Raw genomic sequence first — 22,739 nt, forward strand, 5'->3', positions numbered from 1 at the left:
TTTTACTTGAGGAAGCACTCAGAGCATGAGATGTGTACTTTAGATGTGCATTTCAGAAGATGAGCATGTGTTTTATGATACAGTTCTTACTTTATTATGTAAACACAATATAAGGATGTTTTCTATAAACTCAGTTGGACATATGTGGTATAATATAGAGCTTCATTCCACAGTTTACTGAGCATACAGTACCTGTAAAACTCAAGCACAGAATGTGGAAGTAAATCTCCCTTCCATAGCCTTTTTACGAAGACATCAGAGAACATCGGGGACATCTTTTGCCTTTTTTTCCACTTAAATTGATAATGTGACCTCTCCAGCAACTGAATGCTTATGTGAGCAACCTCTTTGTTTTTTGTTTGATAGCAACACTGTATTGATGGATTGAGATCTATAGTAGCTTTGCATTTAGAATCATAGAATCAATCATAGAAATATAGAACCATAGAATCATAGAATGGTTTGGGTTGGAAGGTCATCTAGTCCAACCCCCCTGCAGTGAGCAAGGACATCTACAACTAGATCAGGTTGCTCGGAGCCCCGTCCAACCTGACCAGGGATGTTGCCAGGGATGGGGCATCTCCCACCTCTCTGGGCAACCTGGGCCAGGATTTCACCACCCTCATTGTCAAAAATTTCTTCCTTAGATCTAGCCTAAATTTACCCTCTCTTAATTTAAAACCATTACCCCTTGTCCTGTTGCTACAGGCCCTGCTAACAAGTCTGTCCCCATCTTTCTTCTAAGCCCCTCTCAGCCCTGGCAGCCGCACTAAGGTCTCCTGGAGCCTTCTCTGCTCCAGACTGAACCCCCCCAGCTCTCCCAGCCTGGCCTCCCAGCAGAGCTGTTCCAGCCCTTGGAGCAGTTTGGTGGCCTCCTCTGGCCCCGCTCCAACAGCTATTAAGTAGCTTCTCTTAATGGTAGTTATAAAAAATTACGACCTGTCAGAATTTGCCGCTTTCTTCTTTGTTTTTTCGCGCCTTTGTGGGCACTTGGGAGGTCGGCTGCGAGCGACCCCGTGGAAGGCTTGTGTCAGAGCTTTGCGGGTGCAGCCGGCAGCTTTGTGAGCAGGAGGGGATGGGTGTGTATCCACAAGCCAGGTGGAGTGGTTGCTACATTGTCATATAGTTTCTTATTTGTTTTGCTGATTTATTCCATCATCACACATCTGCCTGTGCCTGCTAATGTTTCCAGTTTCAAAGGGAAATTTCTTTATTTTTTATTAAAAAAAAAAGGCATATCACTCAAAATGATAGTATGATCTTGATAAGCTTGAGATTTTAATAAATCTGAAGTTTGTTTTTTTTGTTTGTTTTCGTTTTATTTTTTCTCCACACGGTGTAATGTGGGTTATATATCTGAGGTTCGGTTTTGGTTTTGGTTTTTTTGATGAAGATGAGATATACATAAAATCAAACAGGTAAGAATAACATACCTAAGTCCAACAACTAGGGTTTGGAGAAAGGTATCGTGAGACTTGTGATAAAAGTCTGACTTGGCAAATTGCTAGCAATAATAATACAAAAAAAGTTGGAAATGCAATTTACAGTTTCAATTTATTAAATAAAGTTAATTTACCTTATTTTTACATCTCTTTAACCTGACGGAACTGAACCATGTACCTGTTCAGCTGTCAAGGAATGTCAAGCTGTCTGGTTTCATAAACCAGACCTCCAGTCGTGATAAGGTAGCATGGTGGAAGGAGTCCCTGTTGTTCCTTCTCACCTGGGTCTTCATGTTGCTGTACCATTTTCTCAGTTCACAATTTGTTATACACTAGGCTCAAGTTTGCTAAAACCACCTGACCACAAGACCAGACATAGACGAAGAGTCTAGTAGGCGATTAAACTTAGCTGTAATTTAATTTAATAAGGTTCTAAGGTTGGAATTTATTTGCTTAAAGCTTCTGTTCTATATGCAAGTGAATATGTTTTATTGTCATTTATGAGAATACTGATCTATGATGAATCAAAAGTTATTGTGTGATACAACGTGAAGTTGAAGCTGCATTTTGAATCCACACTAATGCAGTATACACATCTAAATCTAGAGGCTGGTTTCATGCAGGAGAGTAAGATTCTTCTCTCCGTAACATTCAGAGTCACTTTCTAGCTCCAGCAATAGAGCTTCAACATTTCAATGCTGCCAGTGACCTAAATGAGAGCACAAAGCATCTGACTTCTCAGACCTTAATGTTTCGTATGACAGGGAAGAGCCCAGAAGAATCTGCCTTTCCACTTACATAAATTATCTGTTTTCCAGTATTCCTTGAGAATATAGCCCAAATACAATTCCATGAAATCCGACAGGAACGTTCTTGTAGAGTTTAAAAAATTTCTAAACCTTTAACGATCTGCCAGAGCCCTTCAAGTGTCAGCTCAGGTCTCTTTAAGATTCAGATTGATTTCTGAAAATCATCTCTGCTGTCTCACATGCCAGTTTAACGGGACTGTGGAAGAAATCCTTCCCTGTGGGCAGGATCTGTGAGGTTTTAAGTGCAACTCAGGTCAGCTGCAGTCAACTGCACCATACTGAGTTAGCAGCATCAAACACTGAGTCTGGCAAAGTACTGCCATATTTTGCTTTAAGAGATACTTGTACTGTGACATTCTTGACACGTCTATATAGTTTCTCTCTTTTATAATTATGTTTTAGCTTTTTCATATTTCTTTTTGCTATTCACAGTTCGATTCTGACGATGATTTTCAGTAAGTAGCTCTAGCTGGAATAAAAGAAAACACTTCTTGGAGGGTGCTAAATTTCTTGGTATGGTTCAATATATTTCCTTTATAGAAAAGAAGCATACGAGACTGAAAAAAAAATGAAGTAACACCAGATGTGGAAGTGACATGAGGAAGATTCTTAGGCAATTTTGAGATGGGACAATGCTTCTTGATTGTGTTCTTTGAGCTAGAAGGTGGCAATTAGATTTTCATACACACAAAAGTGTGAGACATCCTAATTAAACACCTTTTGGTGGAAGTCATCATGGATAAACCCAAACTGCTTGTAGTAGTTCTTAAATGTGTCACCTATGAGGGTAACACTGGAAAAGTATCTTTTTTCTTTTTTTTAATTGGAAGGAACTTATAATTTGAATGCTAATTCAAATATGTACATTACTCACTAGGACAGTCAAATACATTTTAAGCATAACTATAGGTCATGTATAGAATCATTATGGACTTAAGTGTTACTAGTACCTGACACTAATGTTTTCTGTGACTTTACTTTCCTTTATATGTTAAATACCATTAGCGATGTTTACCTCAGAGTGGTTGTGAAAGGCTATTAAATACTTCTGTAGCCATGACAACATGCAGCATTAGTTTTTAAACTGAAGATTTGAAAATAAAAAAAATAATACTTTTCACATAAAAATCCATTTTTAAGACCTTACAGTGCAGAAATCTGAAGCAGCTTTCTTACTTAACATGTTAATGGTATCCCTGAACGAGGTTAGCTTTTCTTCATAATCACAAGAATGCCCAGAAATGCACTGTACTGCCTAGAAGAAAAGCATAATGCTTTGTCTGATACATAACATACATATGACATACGTGTCATACGACCCATGACTCAAACTGCTGAAGATGCTGAGAAGCTGAAGAGAAATAATGAGAGAGAATAATATAATAATAAAACAATGCATGGCTACTGGTGATCACCGAATCTAGAAGTAGAGTATTTCCAGTTATGGATTTCATGGTCTCACACACAAGGCTTGAGGCAGCAGGAGTGAAATCTCAATGAAGACAGTGGAAGTCCTCACATGAACTTTACTAGGGTCAGGACTTCATCCTAAAAGAAAAGTTCTTAGGGAACTTGGTGACCTTGAGAGATATTTAAACATTTACTGAAATGTTTAATATATTAATATGGATCTTTTAACAGCCATCCCTGTGGATGTATCCTTAATACTTATCTACCTTTGGTGGACCTGTGCCTGGATGAGAAATGGAACGCATTGACTAAAAGTGTTTTATGTTACACGTTCAGCAACGGTTGGTTAACAACTGTGCAGCTATATTGGGATAAAACTTGCATTTGAGAGCAGGGAAATGAAGGTGTGTACAAGTATAAACTGTTTGGATGCATAAAAGCTCTGAGTTTCTTCATGTTCAAAGGACATGGTAGGATACCAGAGAGGCTAAATGGACTGAGGAAAGGTAGAAGGCACCATTTTCAGCATTCACCTCTTACATTTTTGTCTACTTTTAATTTTGAAATGTTTTTACATTACAGTCTGAAAGAATTTTCTGTTGGATGGTAAGAAAATAGTAAATTCCATGTAGTCCTTTATAGAAGAGGAATTACTGATGAAGGATGTGAAGAGATTTGGGAAAGTTTAGAAGCAGCATGTTATTACACTCCATTTAATAAGAAAGAAATTAAGGATATTTGGGTATCTTTTTACCCCAGTGCAAAGCCATGTGTAGCAGCAGTTGAGGCTTTGGTGTGTTTCCAGCATGGCTGTCACGATCAACATGTTATGTCTGGGAAAATAATAAAAATCATTAGGTTTTGCCAGTAGAAGGTCATTTTCCTTTGCATTCTGTTTTCTCCAGGACTCACAGTTAAACACTTTTTATTTCTTGTGACTAGAATTACTTCCTTTAGGGAAACGTTGCCTGAAAGCAGGATGCAGCGTTAATGTACACTTGTTTCTGCTGTTGCCAACAGTAACATGTTTCCTTGGCTCTCGCCTACTGACTGTTGATGAGATCAAGTTGATTATTCAGCAGCTATAACCTACCACCTGCTCCATTTTTTTCCTTGACATGCAAAGCTGTTAATACAATATCTTGCCTTGTTAAAGCCACATTTGTTATTCCGCTGTGTTTTGTGGTTTTTTTTTAAAATATATTTGTAAGAAGTAGATTATTCTTTTAACAGACTTTTAATCAGTCAAATTCAGATTGATTCTATATTTTATACATCTGAGAACTTAGAACGTGTTGATTTTAGTTTTTTTTTTACATTCACATTATGTTTCTACCATTCAAACTCTGAATTTTATTATTAATAAAGTTGCTTGTTTCATAGGCCCATTTCTGGAAATGCTACTGCAGGCTTCAGTGCTATCTCAGTTTTATTATAAGTCATTAACTATGGACTTTATCAGGCTGGCTTAGGTTATGAATGTGTCTTAATGAAATAAAACAATATAGTCCTACAGAGGAAGAGCTGGGAATAAGCTCTGTTCAGTCGTGTTATTTCTTGAAATTTTGGATTTTGTTCTTCTTTATATAAATACCTATGCAACTCTGAGAGACCTTAAAGCTGTTTCTGATAATGTGGCCAAAAGTCTCTTCAGCAAAGATTTTAATTTGCCAGATTTCTGTTCTTCTTTTGGGTTTATAACAGCATTACATCTAAATGTCTTTTGTAGCACGCAAAATTGAGCAAATTCAGAACTCACTACGCTTCTTTAAATGCACTGTTTTGTACCTAGTTACACTTCACTTCTGTGAATTGCATTAACAAGAAGAATGCTGTAATTTTAAACAAAAGAAATATTGCAAACTAGTTTGAATATTCTATATATTCTATATATCAAATTTTCTTATCAAGTTATATCAAATATATATTGATATAACTTGATATATTGTTATTGAGCTCATATAAAACTATAACATTCTGTTAAATGTGTTGTTCAGTTTAATTACACGATGAGGCAAAACGCAACTGCTATTGCATCCCCTATTTGTTTAAAGATAACTGAATTAATCCATGTTTTTCTTGCATAAGTGATGCAAGCTTGTATCAATAATTTCTTCTCCCTGTCCTTAGTAAGGAGGTGTTTACTTGATTTGTTCCTTTTCCTTTTTTTTGCCTTTGCAACCAGGCAGCTACCTGTGCATTTCAGTTGTGTCTGTTCTCCTTTGGATCCTAGTCAGATTTTAACTGCCAGCAGGTATAAATTTTGGGCAGCTAAAGGTCTTTTGTTTGTTTTTACTGGATACTTAATAAGGAGATATTAAAGGAGCTGCAAAGCAAGCTGGACTGCATCTAATTTTTTTTTTTTCTAAGTTAAAGGAAAATTACATTCTTGACATTTTAGAACACTTGTTTTGGAGTGTGTTAATTTTGATATTTCTAAAATAAATTTATGTAGTCCTGATTTCTCAGGCATGAGGGTAACAAGGCATGCCTACTCAATATACCTGTCATCTTCTAATCATGGCTGTGAAGGTAGTAGCGCAGCTGTAAAGCTTTAAAATGTTTCCTAAGGCAGGCAGTGAACTGGAGCTGGTGGTGGTAGGCAATTTGTGATTTGTCGGAGCAGTTGGCATTTTCAGTCTAATGGTTTCAGCGTGTGTCCTTCACTTTGAGCTTATTTAAAAATAGAACACTAATGTAACTTGCATTTAAGGTATATGAATTATTAGAGTGAAAATGTAATAAGGTCTAAAGGTTGGAAACCCCTGCAAATGAGAAGGATAAATTATATGTTAAAAGAAGTGGTCTTTTGCTGATTCTATACACCACTCGAGCAAAATTTCACTCAGACTATTTCTTACTCTTGTTTTCTGATTATTTTTTTTTTCATGCCTTCATCTACACTTCTCTCTATGCTACTATCTTGTCTACCGAAATGTTTTTGGCAGTATCAAGCTATCATGATATTGCCCAGCTTCTCAAACCTGATTGCATGCATCCTAGAAATATACTTAGACTTGGGAGTGGAACCTCCTTCCTCCCTCCCTCCCTCCATGAATCTGGAAATTGTAGAATTTAACGAAGTGCTGCTTCTCAGCCTTGTGATGAGAATTTCCTACATTCATTGTTGCTGCTTGACGATAGTTGAACAGAATTCATTTGTACACTCATTCTGCAGCATATTAACTTCGTATGATATTTCATACAAACCATATTTCATACCTCATGGACTGGAATTAGTGCTTCAGTCATGGAAGAAAATTTTGTGCTCCCTCTGTTCTTCCTTGTGGTTGTATTTGGTTTGTCCTATTCCCTGGTACTCAGAATGGTGCCCTCCAGCAATTTTTTTGCCCCTGTAGTTCATTTATCCCATTCATTGCTCACATATGATTTCCTTTCATCTAGTACCAACGGTCTTACCAGTTAGGATTCTGAACATTGGAGACCAAACTGAGGTGGCAACCAGAAAGTTTTCAGACAGCTACCAACTGGTACTTGGCAGCATCCCTCCTGCAACTTCCATAGGTCGTGCACTCACTTAGGTCCATATCCAGCTATACCACTTTTCCAGAAGTTTAAGTATGTGGGGTTTAGTATATTTATTTATTTATTCTCCAGTGATGATTTTCTGTGCTGTACAAAGTACTGGCACTGTGTCACTTTGCCTTCTCTGTTTGAGAGTTTACTACCATTAACTAAATTCTTAAATGCACACAGTAAGAGAAAGGAAGTAGGAGAGAAGAGCTCTTTGTAGTTCATGGTTTAGAGAAGGGCTGATTTTATGTAGTAGAGAAGTGTTACTGTGCCAAATGGTCTTTTGGTTTTATCCTTTTTTACTTTTCTTATACAAAAGTTTTGTCAGAGACGGGTGATTGCACATGACATTTTAAATGTCAAAAGCCGCATGTGTGATGTATTCATTTAGGGTATCCCTATTTCAGTTTTTCCTATTAATATCAACAGGTTTATTCATGTCAGAAAGCATTAACTTCACCTGCAATATTGTAATCTCAAGTACTCTAGTTCATATGTGACTTCCCATTGATTTCTAATCTTACTTAGGCTAGTGGCTTCATTTATTTTGTCTCCTGTTTTGGAATTGGAAAACCACTAGAAGGGTAAAATTTCTCCGTGGAGAATCAGCCTGATTCTTCCTCCACTCATTTAATTAAATAATAGGAATAAAGATTGTCTTGAATCAGAAAGAATGATTTCCACTATAGTTGTTAACAGGTACAGAAAACCTTTAAAGCCCTGTCTTCTAAATGTAAGGAAGGTGATGATAAAATTTTCACATTAGATTTCTTCTTAGCCAACATGAGAGCCTTGTGTTGGATGTGAGGTCATCTTGTTAGAAAAACTGATTAAGAAGGTCTGGAATAGAATTACTGTTCATGTGAATAAAACATAAATGGCTTGAAATGCATGACAAGCACACAAAATATGTAAAGTAATTTTCTGTTTGTTGTTTAAAGTTGAGTTTTGTAATCTACATTTGGATTGGGGAAAAAAAACCCCAACAAATCTAGCAATTTAGGTTGTTGGTAATGGTTAATAGTGGAAGGCAAAGTTGGAAGGGTTATTTTGAATTGTGGTCCAGAGTACAACAACATCAGCTTTTTAAAAATGTTTGTTAATTGCTAATTGTGTTAGATTACATATATATCTAGGCCAGTCATTTATATGAAGAGTGCTTTGGTAAGTCTCACAATATCAGCAGATCTCTAACATACCCTTTTTCCTTATGAATATGACTCCTCTGCTGCCTCAGATGACAGAAATGAAACTGTCTCCAGAAACTAGCTGCGGGATATATCATACGAGGTCTATGTTGAATATAGGAGGCCAATTATAAACATGTTCCTCGTTTATGACCTCATATGCTTCAGATATCCTCATTAACAGATCACGGATCAGATTACCATTGTGGCAGAGCAGATGCCAGCAGTGGGGGAGAGGCTGTGACTGGGGTGTAACTACGTGAAATAAAACCATGCTGCAGATCAGCACAAAACAAGAACCTACTGTTGGTAACCATAAAAAAAAACCTTAAAAAAACCTGTAAGAATTGAAATTCTGGACACAGTTATACTGAGGATTATGGTATTTACATAATGGAATACAGCAATGCATGGGATAACAGTTCTTATTTGAGGTTAGGAAATATGAATTATCATGGAAAATTATGTACCTCAGTGTTAGTGATCATTTTTCAAAGCAAAAAAAGTATTTGGAAGAGGGGATCTTAAACCTTGTGGTTACAATTTAAGACATTGTCAATCTAAAACATTTTTTTATGGTTGGGACTGTCTTACCAAACTAATGTGCTACAGCTTCATCAAATCAAGATCAGCTTTTGTGCTGATTATTATTATGAATTCCCGCTTGTGAGAAAGGTCATATAACAAATACCTTCACAAGATTTACTTGTAAAAAGGTAATCAGTCCCTATGAACCCCTACCACGCACCACTGGGGGTATGGAAATAACGACAAAAGTAAATCCATGTGTATTTATATAGGGGTTATGGTCTTGCTGTCATTAACACTCCCAAGCTCACTTTTGGGCTACCAATCTTCCAATTTGCAAGTGTTTGCTTGTTGAAATCACACCCCCTTGGGCCAAACTGGATGATCTTGCTATATATCGAGTAATTAATAAATAGGGAAATTTGTGGGGTTTTGGCTAATTCATTACCAAGAATTACTATGAAAATACAACATACTCCATGCAAACAGAGACATTAAAATCAAAGCAGAAGAAAATAGTTCTAATTTGTTTTAACAGCTTACTGAGAAAACGCAATTCTTTAAAATTCTCTCAGTCTGTATTAAAGCTGCAATAAAATAATGGTGTCAGTCTTTTGTTAGCACTTCAGACAACTTATCCCAGTGTCACAAAGTCTTTCCCTCATATTTCTGTCTTGTAATTGCTGTGCAATTCATAATCATCTGCAGGACAATATTTGTATTTCAGATACGTATATGAAAACCATATTTGAAACTGCTGTTACACATATTCCGTGTGGCTTTTATACTGTTCATGCAAGAACAGGATTGAATATTTGGATTATATTTTAAAATCAGGCTTTGAAGTTTATTGTATATTTCTACATTTTTCTATTTAAGCTTGATATTGATATATTCTTCCTGGGTATTTATCTTCTTAAAATAACCAAAGAATTCCATGGATGTGGTATTTTAGAAAGCTTTGTGAGGCTATTCATGTCTAATAACTCTCAGCTTACACATTTTATAATAGCTTAATATATAAAGGAGTAGTGAAATATTATTTTCAAGATAAAATGCTTAAAGAAGAGTGAGAAGCACAAAAAAAAAGATTGATTTCATTGTACTGAATATAATTGTAATTGGGCCATTAGCTGACAGAATTCTGTGCTGGCTAGGAGGAGATAAAGATATGACATATGGGCACAAAAATGAAGGCTGGAAGATGAATAGGCCTTCTAGGGAGTTGATCTTTACAGATCAGATAAAGATTCTTCAGGTCTCTTTCTTGCAGTCTGTGCTACATCAAAGACTGTCTTTCGGAGGTACTAACGCACACTTGGAATCTGGGGACAAGACCTTTGAAAATGGACAGTTTTGAGATTGACAGGCAGCTGGGCATTCTGTTGGGTTTTTTGTTGTTGGTGGTGGTGGTGTTCTTTTAGTTTTTTGTGTGTAACATTTTGTAATCCCTTTAAAAGTTAAAGAAAAGTAGAATTGTTTCATCTAGGAACATGTATTAAACAAATGGTTGTTTAACTACGGTGTTTTCAAGCGCCTTAAATTTGACATCAGCTGCTGTGTCAGTCACAGTGGCTAAATCTAGCATCAGCCCTTTTGGTCTCTGACTTTGAAGCACTCTCTCTGAGCTCTTTTGGGCATCCTCCAAAAGCATGGGAATAGAATACCAGCATTTTGTTAGCTTTTGCAGCCCTCTCTTCCTGGTCTTTACTTCCTTGGTTTCTCAATGTGTGTACTACTTCAGAGGACTTTGAGTATCGTTGCCATAATCTGAAAATCCTTTTCTCCAGCAGATTGTAAAAAGTGGGGTTTTTTTAAATACCTTGAAGTAAGCCAGAATGTTTCTCTTAGATGTTAGTTTTGTTCCTTTTCCCCTTTTTAGGTTTTTCATCCTCTCTATCTAAAAAGATGATGTTAAATGGAGCTTCATTCAAGGCCTGAAAATATCTCATAGCCTTTGTCTTCACAGCACACAAACAGAGGCATGGAGTAAGAAATGATTAAAACCTAACATACAGAAATACTGTTTTGCGTGTTTATTTTAGAACCATTTCTGCTTATTTTCTTACATATAAAAAGATGAATCTCAACATTTTAGTAATTGCTAGAAAAACCTGTAGGGAACTGCAGTGGGTCATGATGTTAAAGAAGGTGTTACCTTATTAAACCCTCATTGCAATGAGAGGGAAAATGGGAAGTGTCAGGTGTCAGCCTGCTGTTGTGTTACTGCTCTCTTGGCGTTCTCCAGAGACTCTTCCATCAAGACAAGGACGGCAAGACCTGACATTTGCATACCTCAAAAGGAAGGAGGAATGATTTCTTTGAGAGAAATGAAAAATTAGTCTCTCCTTGTGTCACAATAAAGGGCATAGGTAGCTTGAGTTTTGCTTCACAATCTAACTGTTTTTGACCCAGGAGTCTTGACTTCTTACTCTGGTTCTTAACAAAGCTCTTTCTGTGGAAGGGTGAATATCTCAGTTATTACACTCCATGTTGCTGTAGCAGCAAGGTTCTCCTTGAAAAAACTTCTGAGAACAGCTTAGCTTCGTTATATATATATATATTTATATTTAATTCTCTTCCCTTATCTTTCCTAAAAATATAAGGTATTACACAGGAGAGAATGATACTCATTTTTGCATGCATCGACTTTGTATGAGTCAACCCATGCCTTTTAAAACACCCTCTTCTTGAAAATTAAGCCCTTGCATGATCTGTGTCCTTGTGGTAGCCTGCACATAAATGTTGCTAAAAAGTTTTCTGCTGGAGATGAGCAGGGTAATCAGAATACTCTAGTAGAGTGGTCTTTGGGAAATGATCCTGTATTTTTTTGCATACGTAACTTGCATAGCTGTGTGTCCTCGTTTTGGCTGGGATAGAGCTGTTTTTCTTCCTAATAGCTGGTATAGTGCTATGTTGTGGATTTAGTATGAGAATAACATTGACAACAGACTGATGGTTTTAGTTGTTGCTAAGTACTGTTAATACTAAGTCAAGGACTTTTCAGCTTTCCGTGCTCTGCCAGTGAGGAGGTGCACAAGGAGCTGGGAGGGGGCACGGCCAAGACAGCTGACCCAGGCTGGCCAAAGAGATACTCCCTACCGTATAGTGTCATGCACAGGGTATAAAACTGAAGTTGACCAGGGGTTGGGAATCGCTGCTCAGGGACAGGCTGTCAATCACTGGGTGGTGAGCAATTATTGCATTGTGCATCACTTGTTTTTGTGTATTCCTTTACCATCCTCCTCCTCCTCTTAACTGACTACCAGTACTTTGTGTAACATTTATAGGAATTGTTGATGGAAGAGGTGATCTGTTTCATGGAAAACAATACTGGGTTGATATCAAGTTGGCTAGGCTTTGATTCTATCTCAGACATAGGATATCACAAATTACATTCTAAAGATACATCCCAGCTAAATTTTTTGATATAATTTTTGAAAATTGATCTAATAACTGGTGCAAAAATCAAATTGATTGTTATGCAGTAGAACAAAATGCAGAGATTCTTCAGTTAAGCAGTGAAGAAGACATCAAAAAGGTGTCTCAGCCTGGCTCGTGGTCATATGTACTTCCAGTAGGGTGTTGGGTTTGGTTTTTGGAGTCAAGAAACATCTGTTTTCTCATTGTGCATTATTGTTTCTCTGTAACTGGTTCCTTGTGCTTTTGTATGAGCTTGATTGCCTTTAACAGAGCCCTGTACACATACCCGAAACAACAACTTCTCATTTGGGAACCTATTTTAAGGTATAAAGAACTGTTGAAATTGCATGTAGTGTTATTTTAGCCAGTTACTTAGACAGTTGGGTGAGTTCTAACTTAAACCCAACTGAAAAATTCTTCGAAAAGAATAAGACTATGGTATCTCTTTGGTGGGGAATATTATTTTTTATCCATTTAAGACCACCACCCCCCGGAAAAAAAATAAAAAAAACAAAAATAAAAAACAAACCCTTTACTTTTTTTATTTGCTTTTAGTGTTTTTGCTTTATAGTGCAGATTAATGGAGGAATCTACCAATTTTTCACAAAGTTTGGCTGCAGTTCTTTCAATGTGAAATTCCTAGTAATGTTAATGCTCATTACATAGTTCTCTTCTTAATCCATATATCAGTTTGTACATTTGGGTTCTACTGTCTTTTGTAGAAAACAATTGCAGTTCTCTGGGTATCTTAACGTAATGAAGCAGGCTGTGAGGGAAATCTGAGGGGATTATTAACTGCCACTATTTACACATGTAGTAAGTGTCATATCTTGCTTTGCTACAGTCTGGTGAAACATGACTTAATTAGCTTGAACTCATCAGACGATAAGCCAATTTTAGATGCAGAACTGGCTATAGTGAGTTCAGAAATTAGATGCACAAAATTGTTCTAGTGTATTGCCAGAAAACTGAAAATACTGCAGGTATCTGAGGTGTTTGTCCAGTGCAGTCAAGGGAGAGTTGTACTGTGCTTATTCCCAGTGTAATGCATCAAACTGGCCTCAAGTTGTGCCAGGGGAGGTTTAGACTAGATATTAGGAAAAATTTCTTTACTGAGAGAGTGGTCAAACATTGGAACAGGCTGCCCAGGGAGGTGGTGGAGTCACCATCACTGGAAGTGTTCAAAAAATGTGTGGACGTGACACTTTAGTGGGCTTGGTGGTGTTGGATTGAGTGTTGGACTTGATCACAGAATCACAGAATCACAGAATCATTAAGGTTGGAAAAGACCTTTAAGATCATCAAGTGATGATGATTTTCCAACTTTAATGATTCTGTGATTCTGTGAAATTACATTATAGTTTTTTCTTTTGTAAATGTGGTACTTGGCTATTCTGGAGAGCACTTCCAGTTGGCAATGCCTGTAAGGTGGCAGTAACTTTCTATTAACTAAGAATCATTTGAATGGACAGTAAAATGAATGAGTGGGGACACATTTTCTGGCAGCAGAGCACACAGTTTTATTGGGAATTTTTGTTTATATAAGATGATTACAAATGAAAAAGAAAAGAAAAGGTCTTAAGTTTTGCTTTGTGAAATGTATCAAGCTGATGGTTGTTAGAGGGGGGAAAGGCACTGCCCTCACGGGCACACAGCGGTTGCTGTCGTGGATGGGGCTGAGGTGAGGTTCTGACGGCACTATCTCTGTGATTCCAGCTTACGTGAACTTTCTGGTCATACTCCTTTTGGTTGTTAGCAAGAACTGACAGTTAACTCAGCTGAAAATGTGACTTAGACCACCAGTTCATTTTGTGTAGGAATTGGTCTGAATATTAAAAGGATCATCAGGCTTACTGTGCACATATCGTTACACAGTGAAGTGTTTTCATCCCTGGTTATCTGTGGATACAGCCAGGCTATTTCTGTTAAAAAGGGACCAGGACTCCCCAGAAACGGTTGCTAAAATTTTTATTGAGCTACAAAATAATTTAGTAAGTCTCAAAGTAAAACATTAAACAACTAGGACACATCTGAGTCCACATGAACTACCTTCACATCAGGTAGCTGCTTCTTCAGCGTGAGCTTGCTTGCTTTCAGGATGGGTGCTTGCCTCCAGGGCTGCCGGCACTGGGAATGCTGTCTGCAGCTCAGCTGGGGAAGATGCGTTACGCTTGGCAACCTTTATATGCAAAATTGTAGTGAACTTCTCATAGGCGAGTACAAACAGCTTTTTTTCAAAGACTTATAATTTTGTATGAGGAGGGATGTGTCACCAACCCAATGGATGTGTCTATACAAGAGACTGATTTGAAGGAGCATCACCTGATCATTCCTGCGCACTGTGCTTTGCTTTCCCGTGGGGCTAAGTGGATGATCTGGCTTTCTTTCAAATTAATTTAAATGGGAAAAATGCCCTTTAGGAGCATGCCTGTTACTCTCCAACCACTAATGTGTGTTCAGTCCATGGCACCATGCTACAGCTAGTCCAAATTACTGATTGTTTATGGGTCCCTAATAATTACAGGGATGTCAGTACTTCCTATAATTGAAGCTAAATAGTTTAATGGAGAAATAAATGTCCGTAAAACAGTGTTTTAAGATTAGAATAAACACTTCTTGTTAGATAGTAGATTAATACATATAAAGCAAGGTGGTGTGTGTAAGGAGAAAGTATTTTCAGAAGAATATTGATGGATTTTGAACTTAACTAAAACTTCTTAAATGATGATGGAATGAAGTTTTTCTAATGCATGATTACAGTATTTAAATAAACAAATACAGAAAAAGGCATTTTTGAAATGAGAAGGTTTATCTTTACTCAAATATACATAATTTTCAATGAAGTGCAAAAAATCTTATGTATATAGAAAACTATATAGAGAAAACATGTATATGAAGAAATTAAAGAGAAAGACTTTGCCATTTGAAGAATCAAGTGAAAACTAAAAAGTATGTCCTCTCTCTCTTTGGTCTTCAGCGCCTCGCTAAAGAAGCAGAGAAGTACCAAGCATCACATCAGTGGAGGGATGAGTTTGGGGTAAGTTTGAGTTTCTCTCTTTTTAACCTTCTCAGATTTTTCCTCTTTGAAATGTTAACATATTCTTGCAAACATTTTGTTTATAAATCCACCACAGAAGGAGTCATTGACTATGAGTGGGCATTTTATTTTACTCAGTAAACAGAATCTTAGTCTGGGTGTCTAGAGAATAAAGTGGACTTTTCAGTTCAGAAGCTCATAGGGAGCTTTGCAGACCCAGGGATGTAGCTGAGGTGTAGACAAAACATCTGTTTGTTTTGACATACAAGGCATGATTACAGAGAAGACATCTGAGTGATCCGAGTATCAGTTAAAAGTATGCTACTCCAAGCACTGAAACAGAATCATAGGAAATACTTTTGCAAGTTGGTTTTTGCTTATGTGGTAAAAAAAAGCAAGAAAGAGCTTCACACAGAAGGATTTGGTTAACCACATGACTGTCTATATTGGGAGTCGTCGTAGACTATTTTTTTAGAATCCTTTTCCATACTTTAATAACTGCATCTCTTCAATATTCTAGTATTACTGAAAGAGGCTCTAACCTGGTCAAACACTAAACTATCTTCTTCAGTCATTTCAGAGTTCACTGAAAAACAAGTGAGATGGTTGTAAGATGTACAACATTAATTCTGTATTACTGATCAAGCCAAATTAATATTGTGCTGCATGACTATAAGCCTGTTAATTTTAGGCTACAGTTCCCTGCTAAGTGTCAAAGTCATTTATTATGCCTTCATTACCTGTTTCTTAAGAAATAAAAGCTGATAGTGTTTTTACGTGATGCTGCTACAAACCTAGACTGTGTTTGCACATTCACTAGAATCATAGTGGCACACAGTTAAATGCACTAGGGTTTTCTATAATGTCCCTTCTGATCCAGTGTTCCCCAGACACTTGGAGATCTGAAAACAAACAGACAAAAACCCCGCCTAATGTCAGGTCAAATAATTCAGGTAAGAGTGACTGGCTTTTGGGAGTGCAGAGGGTCTGGACACAGCCTGAATGCTTTTAAGTGTGCGCTCGGCACAGGCACAGCTTCTAATACATGGTAAAATACAGAATGCATATTCCATAGGGAAGCAATAATGAGAACGCTACGGCGATCTTTTCTGCTAATCTCCCTCTGTTTTGAATAGAAAACAAAACCTGCAGTTCTGATGGACTCAGTGCAGAACAGTGTGAATACAGTCAGATGCTCTTTCTAATCATTTTGCTTCTTACTGTACACACTGGCATCACATCAACAACCCCTTCTCAGCTTTTGGTTCCCTTTGCTTGCAGTAGAAGTCAGTCATACCAGGGAGGCTTCTGGTCTTACCAGAATTCATTGCCAAGGAGAGATCTGAAAGTAATTTTGAAGTATGATTTTATATTAATGTTGTGTCTCAGGCAAAGGCTATGGTCAGAATAAAATTAAAAAAAATGCATTTAGATTTATAATAAAGTAACTGCAAACTGAGCTTGTGCTTTACTGTTTTGAATTTGGATGAGAACAGTGTGCACCATATAATAACCTTGACATTAGGTTATGCAATTACATTTCAAATAAATGTATTAAGCCTCTTATAATTTAATTTGTTCCATTTTTGCCAGAAGTAATTTTTCTTCTTTTCTGGCCTACTTTTTAGAAAATGCCTGCTCAAATTAGTTTGCACACAGATCTTTCCGATAAATTTAATTTTCACTGGAAAATTCATTCTCCTAATGGCTGTGATGGAAAATAGAAGATATACTGTAAAACTTTCTGTGGATGAGGGTTCTTAAAGTACTTCTGATAACATTATGAATGGTCTACATCATGCTGTATGAGGTTGATTTCTTGTCCAGGATTTGGTTTTGGGTGACGAAAGCCCTTCCAGCAGCATTGCACATGAGTCACTGTAGAAAGAAACTCTTTGAGACAATCTATTTCTGCTTCTAACGAGCTCGCGATCAGCAACATCCTTGACAGTCAGATTGCGGACTAATACTAGCTTATGGAGTTTTAAGGAGAAACTATCACAAACATTCCTTCTGGGGAAGGATGTATGGGCTGACTTCAGCAGACCGACTCTAGAAGAGGAAGAGCAAAGAGGGCTGGCCATAAAACCAAGGTCTATACAGAGCTACAAGGAATGTGTCAATCAAAAGACTGCTAGAGTGCCTGTTCTAACATGTTATTTAAAATGTGAATGCTTATTGCGCAGTTTGCAGTAAAAGAGGCATGTAAGCATTAAAGATTCTTAAAGATTTTATTTGCAGGTTAATGTCACAGTATAATAAAAATTCAGTATCCTCAGATACGGCCTTTGCAATTAGCTAGCACTGGGAAAAATCTTTGAAGATCCAGGTTTGGTCCCACAGCCTCATTTTTGTTATTTCAGCTAATAATTTCATTCAAAGACTTTCAGAACTGCCTAAAGGAGAGAATTTGTTTGCCTTTTAGAAAAAATATTGGGACTAAAATAAACACAAATCCACATCTACTAAGACCCCTTTTCCCTACTATTTGTGATAGAATGAGAGTATAATTTCTTCCAATATTACTAGTACTATAGTATATTAAATTCAGTCAAAATTATTAAAGACGAAGCAAAGAAAAACAAAAATGAAAATAAATTTTGGCTTTTTGATAAATCATAGAATCATAGAATCGTAGAATCGTAGAATCAGAGAATTATAGATTGGTTTGGGTTGGAAGGGACCTTAAAAATAATCTACTTCCAAACCCCCTACCATGGGCAGGGAAACCTTCCACTTGATCCGGTTGCTCAAAGCCTCATCCAATCTGGCCTTGGACACTTCCCAGGAGGGGACATCCATAACTTCTCTGGGCAACTTCTTCCAGTGCCTCACCACCCACAGAGTAAAGAATTTCTTCCTAATATCTAATCTAAATCTACTCTCGTCCTGCACTTCCTAATAAAGAGTCCCTCCCCATCTTTCCTGTAGGCACCTTTTAAGTACTGGAAGGCTGCAAAGGTCTCCTTGGAGCCTTCTCTTCTCCAGGCTGAACAATCCCAACTCTTTCAGCCTGTCCTCATAGGAGAGGTGTTCCATCCCTCCGATCGTTTTTGTGGCCTCCTCTGGACTCACTCCAGCAGATCCATGTCCTTCCTGTGCTGAGGGCTCCAGAGCTGGATGCAGCACTGCAGGTGGGGTCTCAGCAGAGCAGAGTAGAGGGGCAGAATCCCCTCTCTCAACCTGCTGGCCACGCTGCTTTGGATGCAGCCCAGGAGATGGTTGGCTTTCTGGGCTGTGAGCGCACATGGCTGGCTCATATTCAGTTTTTCATCCACCAATACACCCAAGTCCTTCTCTGCAGGGCGGCTCTCAATCCACTCATTTCCCAGCCTGTATGCATGTTTGGGGTTGTTCTGACCCACATGCAGGACCTTGCACTTGGCAAACTTCACAAAGTTTGCAAGGGCCCACCTCTCAGGCCTGTCGAGTTTCCTCTGGATGGCATCCCTTCCCTCTAGAGTATCAACCACACCACTCAGCTTGGTGTCATCCACAAACTTTCTGAGGGTGCACTCAATCCCACTGTCCATGTCCCTGACAAAGATGTTAAATAATACTGGTCCCAATACAGACCCCTGAGGGACACCACTCATCACTGGTCTCCACCTGGGCATTGAGCCATTGACCGCAAGTCTTTGAGTGCGACCATGCAGCCAATTCCTTTTTCACCAAGTGGTCCACTTGTTAAATCCATGTCCCTCCATTTTAGAAACACGGATGTTGTGTTGGACAGTATTAAATTCTTTGTACAAGCCCAGGTAGATGATGTCAGTAGCTCTTCCCTTCTCCACTGATGTTAGAACCCCACGTAGAAAGCTACCAGATTTGCCAGGTGCAATTTTCCCTTAGTGAAGTCATGTTGCCTGTCTCAAATCACCTCCCTCTCCTCCATGTGCCTCAGCCTTAGCAGGAGGATCTGCTCCATGATCTTTCAAGGATCAATAGTTAAAGGAATCTTTACCAAAGTTTAAGAATTTTTAAATTTTATTTTGATTTTATCTGAAATAATCTGTTCATGTTTACCAAAGCCAAAAATAGCCATGAACATAGACGTCTCTGATATTAATTTGAACCTCAGAAGATGTGAGCCAGCAACTTACTGAAGAGCAGATATCTGGTGTTTTCATATTCCTATCCTTCTGTCACCTTGCATAGCTTTCTAAACACACAGATTGACACTGGAAGCTTTATATATTCTTTTTATTAATAAATTAACACTTGTCAGATGTATATTGAATGTTTCCAGCAAAAATAAAAATCTAAAACTAGTTAAGAGCATGTATCTTACATATTTACCATTAGTTTTTAGCTAAGTGCTAGAAATAAAGACCGTAATGGATTTCGGTATTTTGCGTTGATTATTAAATATAAAAATAATTTTGGCAATTAGTAATTAATTTAGTAAAAAATGCAAACTTATTCAAAGGAATATTAATTAAGAATGATATTTAAGAATAGTGAATATCTTCTGAGCAAAAAAGGAAAAAATCACTAATATTGGATTGTAATGTGTTTTTTCCTGATTAATCACAAAGGCAATTAAAATATTTGAACTGCAGTTTACATCTACAGCCCTAAAATAATACTTACCAGTTAGAAAACTATTAAGTCTTTAGAGAATATTTGTGAAGTTTATGAAGGGAAATCCAATTTGTTTAGCTTCAGGCAAATAAAGAAATGTCATTCTCTGCTTCCTACTCCATCGGTATTGCCTAATTCCCTAGCTGCATGTGCAGCTGGAGAAATAAAACCTGCTTAAATGTTTTTAGATTAATGCAGTTAAAAATCAGAGGTACAAACCAGTATTTCTAAATGAAACAGCCTTGTTGGTTTGAATTGTCGTGTGAAAAGTGTGAAAGGGGGCAGTTGTGATGGTCCAATTATTTTTCTGGCATAGAGATGCCTGAAAAAAAAACTTGTACGTGAATTGGAAGAAGGAAGGGAGAATTCTGTATGAAATAATTGCTGTTATGCCCCAAATGGATCTTCTACAATTACATTTGATACCACATTTGATTGCCTTGCAATGGTTGGTTAACTAAAGCAATTTTTTTTCCGGTTGGGTTGCAATATTAATTGTACTTACACATGTATAAACATAAGGATACCTTGTGTGTATTTTAACAAGGGGAGTCTTCATGGATGGACTATTAGCATCCACTTATTTATCTGAAGACTGAAACTCAGACTTTTAGGAATTAATTATCACATTAAAATGCTACATAAAAAATCCTTTCCATATGCCTTCTCTCTTAACCAATAGTGTCATTTTATATTCTGTGTAAATGATGATTTTCTGAGTCCTGCTATTTCCGAGACAGCATTTGATATTGTGTAGGCCGGTCTTTATGTACCAACTGGGCTTCAAAGTAAAGACAAAAGGTCATGGAAATATTACTTTGGGATTATGATTTTTTTTTTCCTAGTACAAATATTGACTGCATAAAGTAGTGAAAAGTTGTTCAGCAAAGAAATAAAAGCTAAAAAGGAAAACTGAACTAAAACAAGTCTTGCGTCACAAGAATTGATCTAAGGAGTGACCTGCAAGAGCAGAGCAGTAGTAAGCATCTCTCTGTGCTTGATGTGTCTTGCAGATTGAAAATTTTCAGGACTGTCTGTAATTTCTTGTGGATTTTATGACAACGTTGAAACATTGCATCTGAAAAGCCTCAACTGCAAAACAAACAAATAAACCACCAAACTTTCAGCTTTAATACTACTTCATTATAAAGAGGGAGTTTAGTAAACACACTTCGTCTTTTGAAAGAGGGAAAAACTTTGAAGAAAACAAACTAGAATCTTTTTCTTTCAGATTATCAGAGAGAGGATACAACTCTCTTCTGGCTTGTACCTCTGATAGTCCTCTTGGGTGCAAAGAGCATCTGTGGGAAATGTTACTATTTACATTTGGCTCCAGGCCTGGGGTACAGGGAGCCGGTCCCCACAGGCGCAGAGCAGCTGTGGGCTCCTTTCCAACTAAAGTCATATATACTTCATAATTTTGTGGAAGTTTTAACAATGCTAAACACAGGCCAAGCACCAAAGCTGTCTGTATCTTCACACAATACTCTGATCCAAAACCCAGTGAAATAAATCTTCCATTGGTTTTGATTCATTTTGCATACGGCCTCTCACTTCTAAAGCCTATGCGATTTGGAAAAAAAATGATCGATTTAAATTGACAGGCAGATACCCTGTCAGTATTGCAGGAACAGGCATTTCTGCAAGTTTTTCAATAGTGCTTTCTCAAAATGAGACAAGAGGCACAGCAGTTACAGCATTAAAAGCACTCCCGCCTTACTGTCCTAGGGTCTCCATAATTAGTAAGAAGAGATTCATCTTAATGTAGAAATTCACTGTGAACATGCCCATGCTGAAGCCTGTTTGGAGACATGTGCTGGCTTCACCAGATGAGTGCAGAATTTGTCTGTCATTCCCTACTGGGAGCAGGTTCCCACTGTCCACTTGCCCATCACCAGCATCATGCCCCTGATGTTTGGATTCTTATTTTCACAAAGGCTCAGCGATGCCCTCTGGTTTACAAATTTCTAGGAGGCACTAGTTAGATATAATAAATACGTTTTAAAGGGAAAAAAAAATCCAGGTAATTAGTAAACTTTTTAAGGGTAATGCCTCTGGCTAGCTTGCCTGGAGTTTTATAACTTCCAAGACTCTCTCAGGTGAGCCTTGGAGTCTAGAAATCATTGACCACCTCTAAAATCTGGATTGCCATAGGAAAGCTTTTCTATGCTTTTGTTCTGTTATGTATGATCTAATGTGATCCAATATAAGGATAACCCCAATCTAAGTGTTAGTGTGATTAATCATTTGAAATCACATTTGTATTAATTTATTTATTAATTTATTCACACTTTAGGAATTTTAAACTAATGAGGAAGTTGATAAAGAAGATGGCAAACAGTAGCTTTACAACTGGAATGACGATGATATATAAGCAGGGATTTTAAATGTGCAACTATAGAGGAGCTAGCTTTTCTGCCGTATCTTTTGGTCTTTAGATTTTTGCTATTTATCATCTCTTAATATCTTTACATTGACTATAGACATGTAACTTTATAGTATAAGTCATTGCAACGATCTCATCTGGGCAGTGAAGCGCTTCCTTGGTACGGAACTTGCCAAAAAAGCTTTTAGAGTAAAGCAAAGAAACACCTTAAATTGTTGTTGGATCTTTCAGGCATTCCATTTTACCTGAAAAATCAAGTAAGTTAAAAGACCTCTAATACTCTTTTTACTTATTGACCAGGCAACTCATTTAAAAAATGTGCAGCTTCTGAAAAAGAGGGTGGAGGGAAGGAGCTGGGAAAGAAAAGAAGAAAGGAAGGTGTGATATCTCATTATTAAG

The 22,739-nt window shown here is 37.4% G+C and overlaps 1 protein-coding gene across 5 annotated transcripts in view; it reads left to right on the forward strand.

Moving 5' to 3' along the window:
- The window catches only part of CACNA2D1 (calcium voltage-gated channel auxiliary subunit alpha2delta 1), a gene marked incomplete at its 5' end in the record, with an annotated part of 423,169 nt that overhangs the window by 180,227 nt on the left and 220,203 nt on the right, over positions 1-22,739 (forward strand). For all 5 annotated transcript variants that reach the window (XM_082008681.1, XM_082008682.1, XM_082008683.1 and 2 more), the window contains one exon: positions 15,311-15,370. In XM_082008681.1, coding sequence (XP_081864807.1) covers positions 15,311-15,370 — 60 coding nt within the window. The remainder of the gene's footprint in view (positions 1-15,310; positions 15,371-22,739) is intronic.

Source organism: Phaethon aethereus (assembly GCF_964289735.1).
Source record: "Phaethon aethereus genome assembly, chromosome: 1".
NCBI classification, from domain to species: domain Eukaryota; kingdom Metazoa; phylum Chordata; class Aves; order Phaethontiformes; family Phaethontidae; genus Phaethon; species Phaethon aethereus.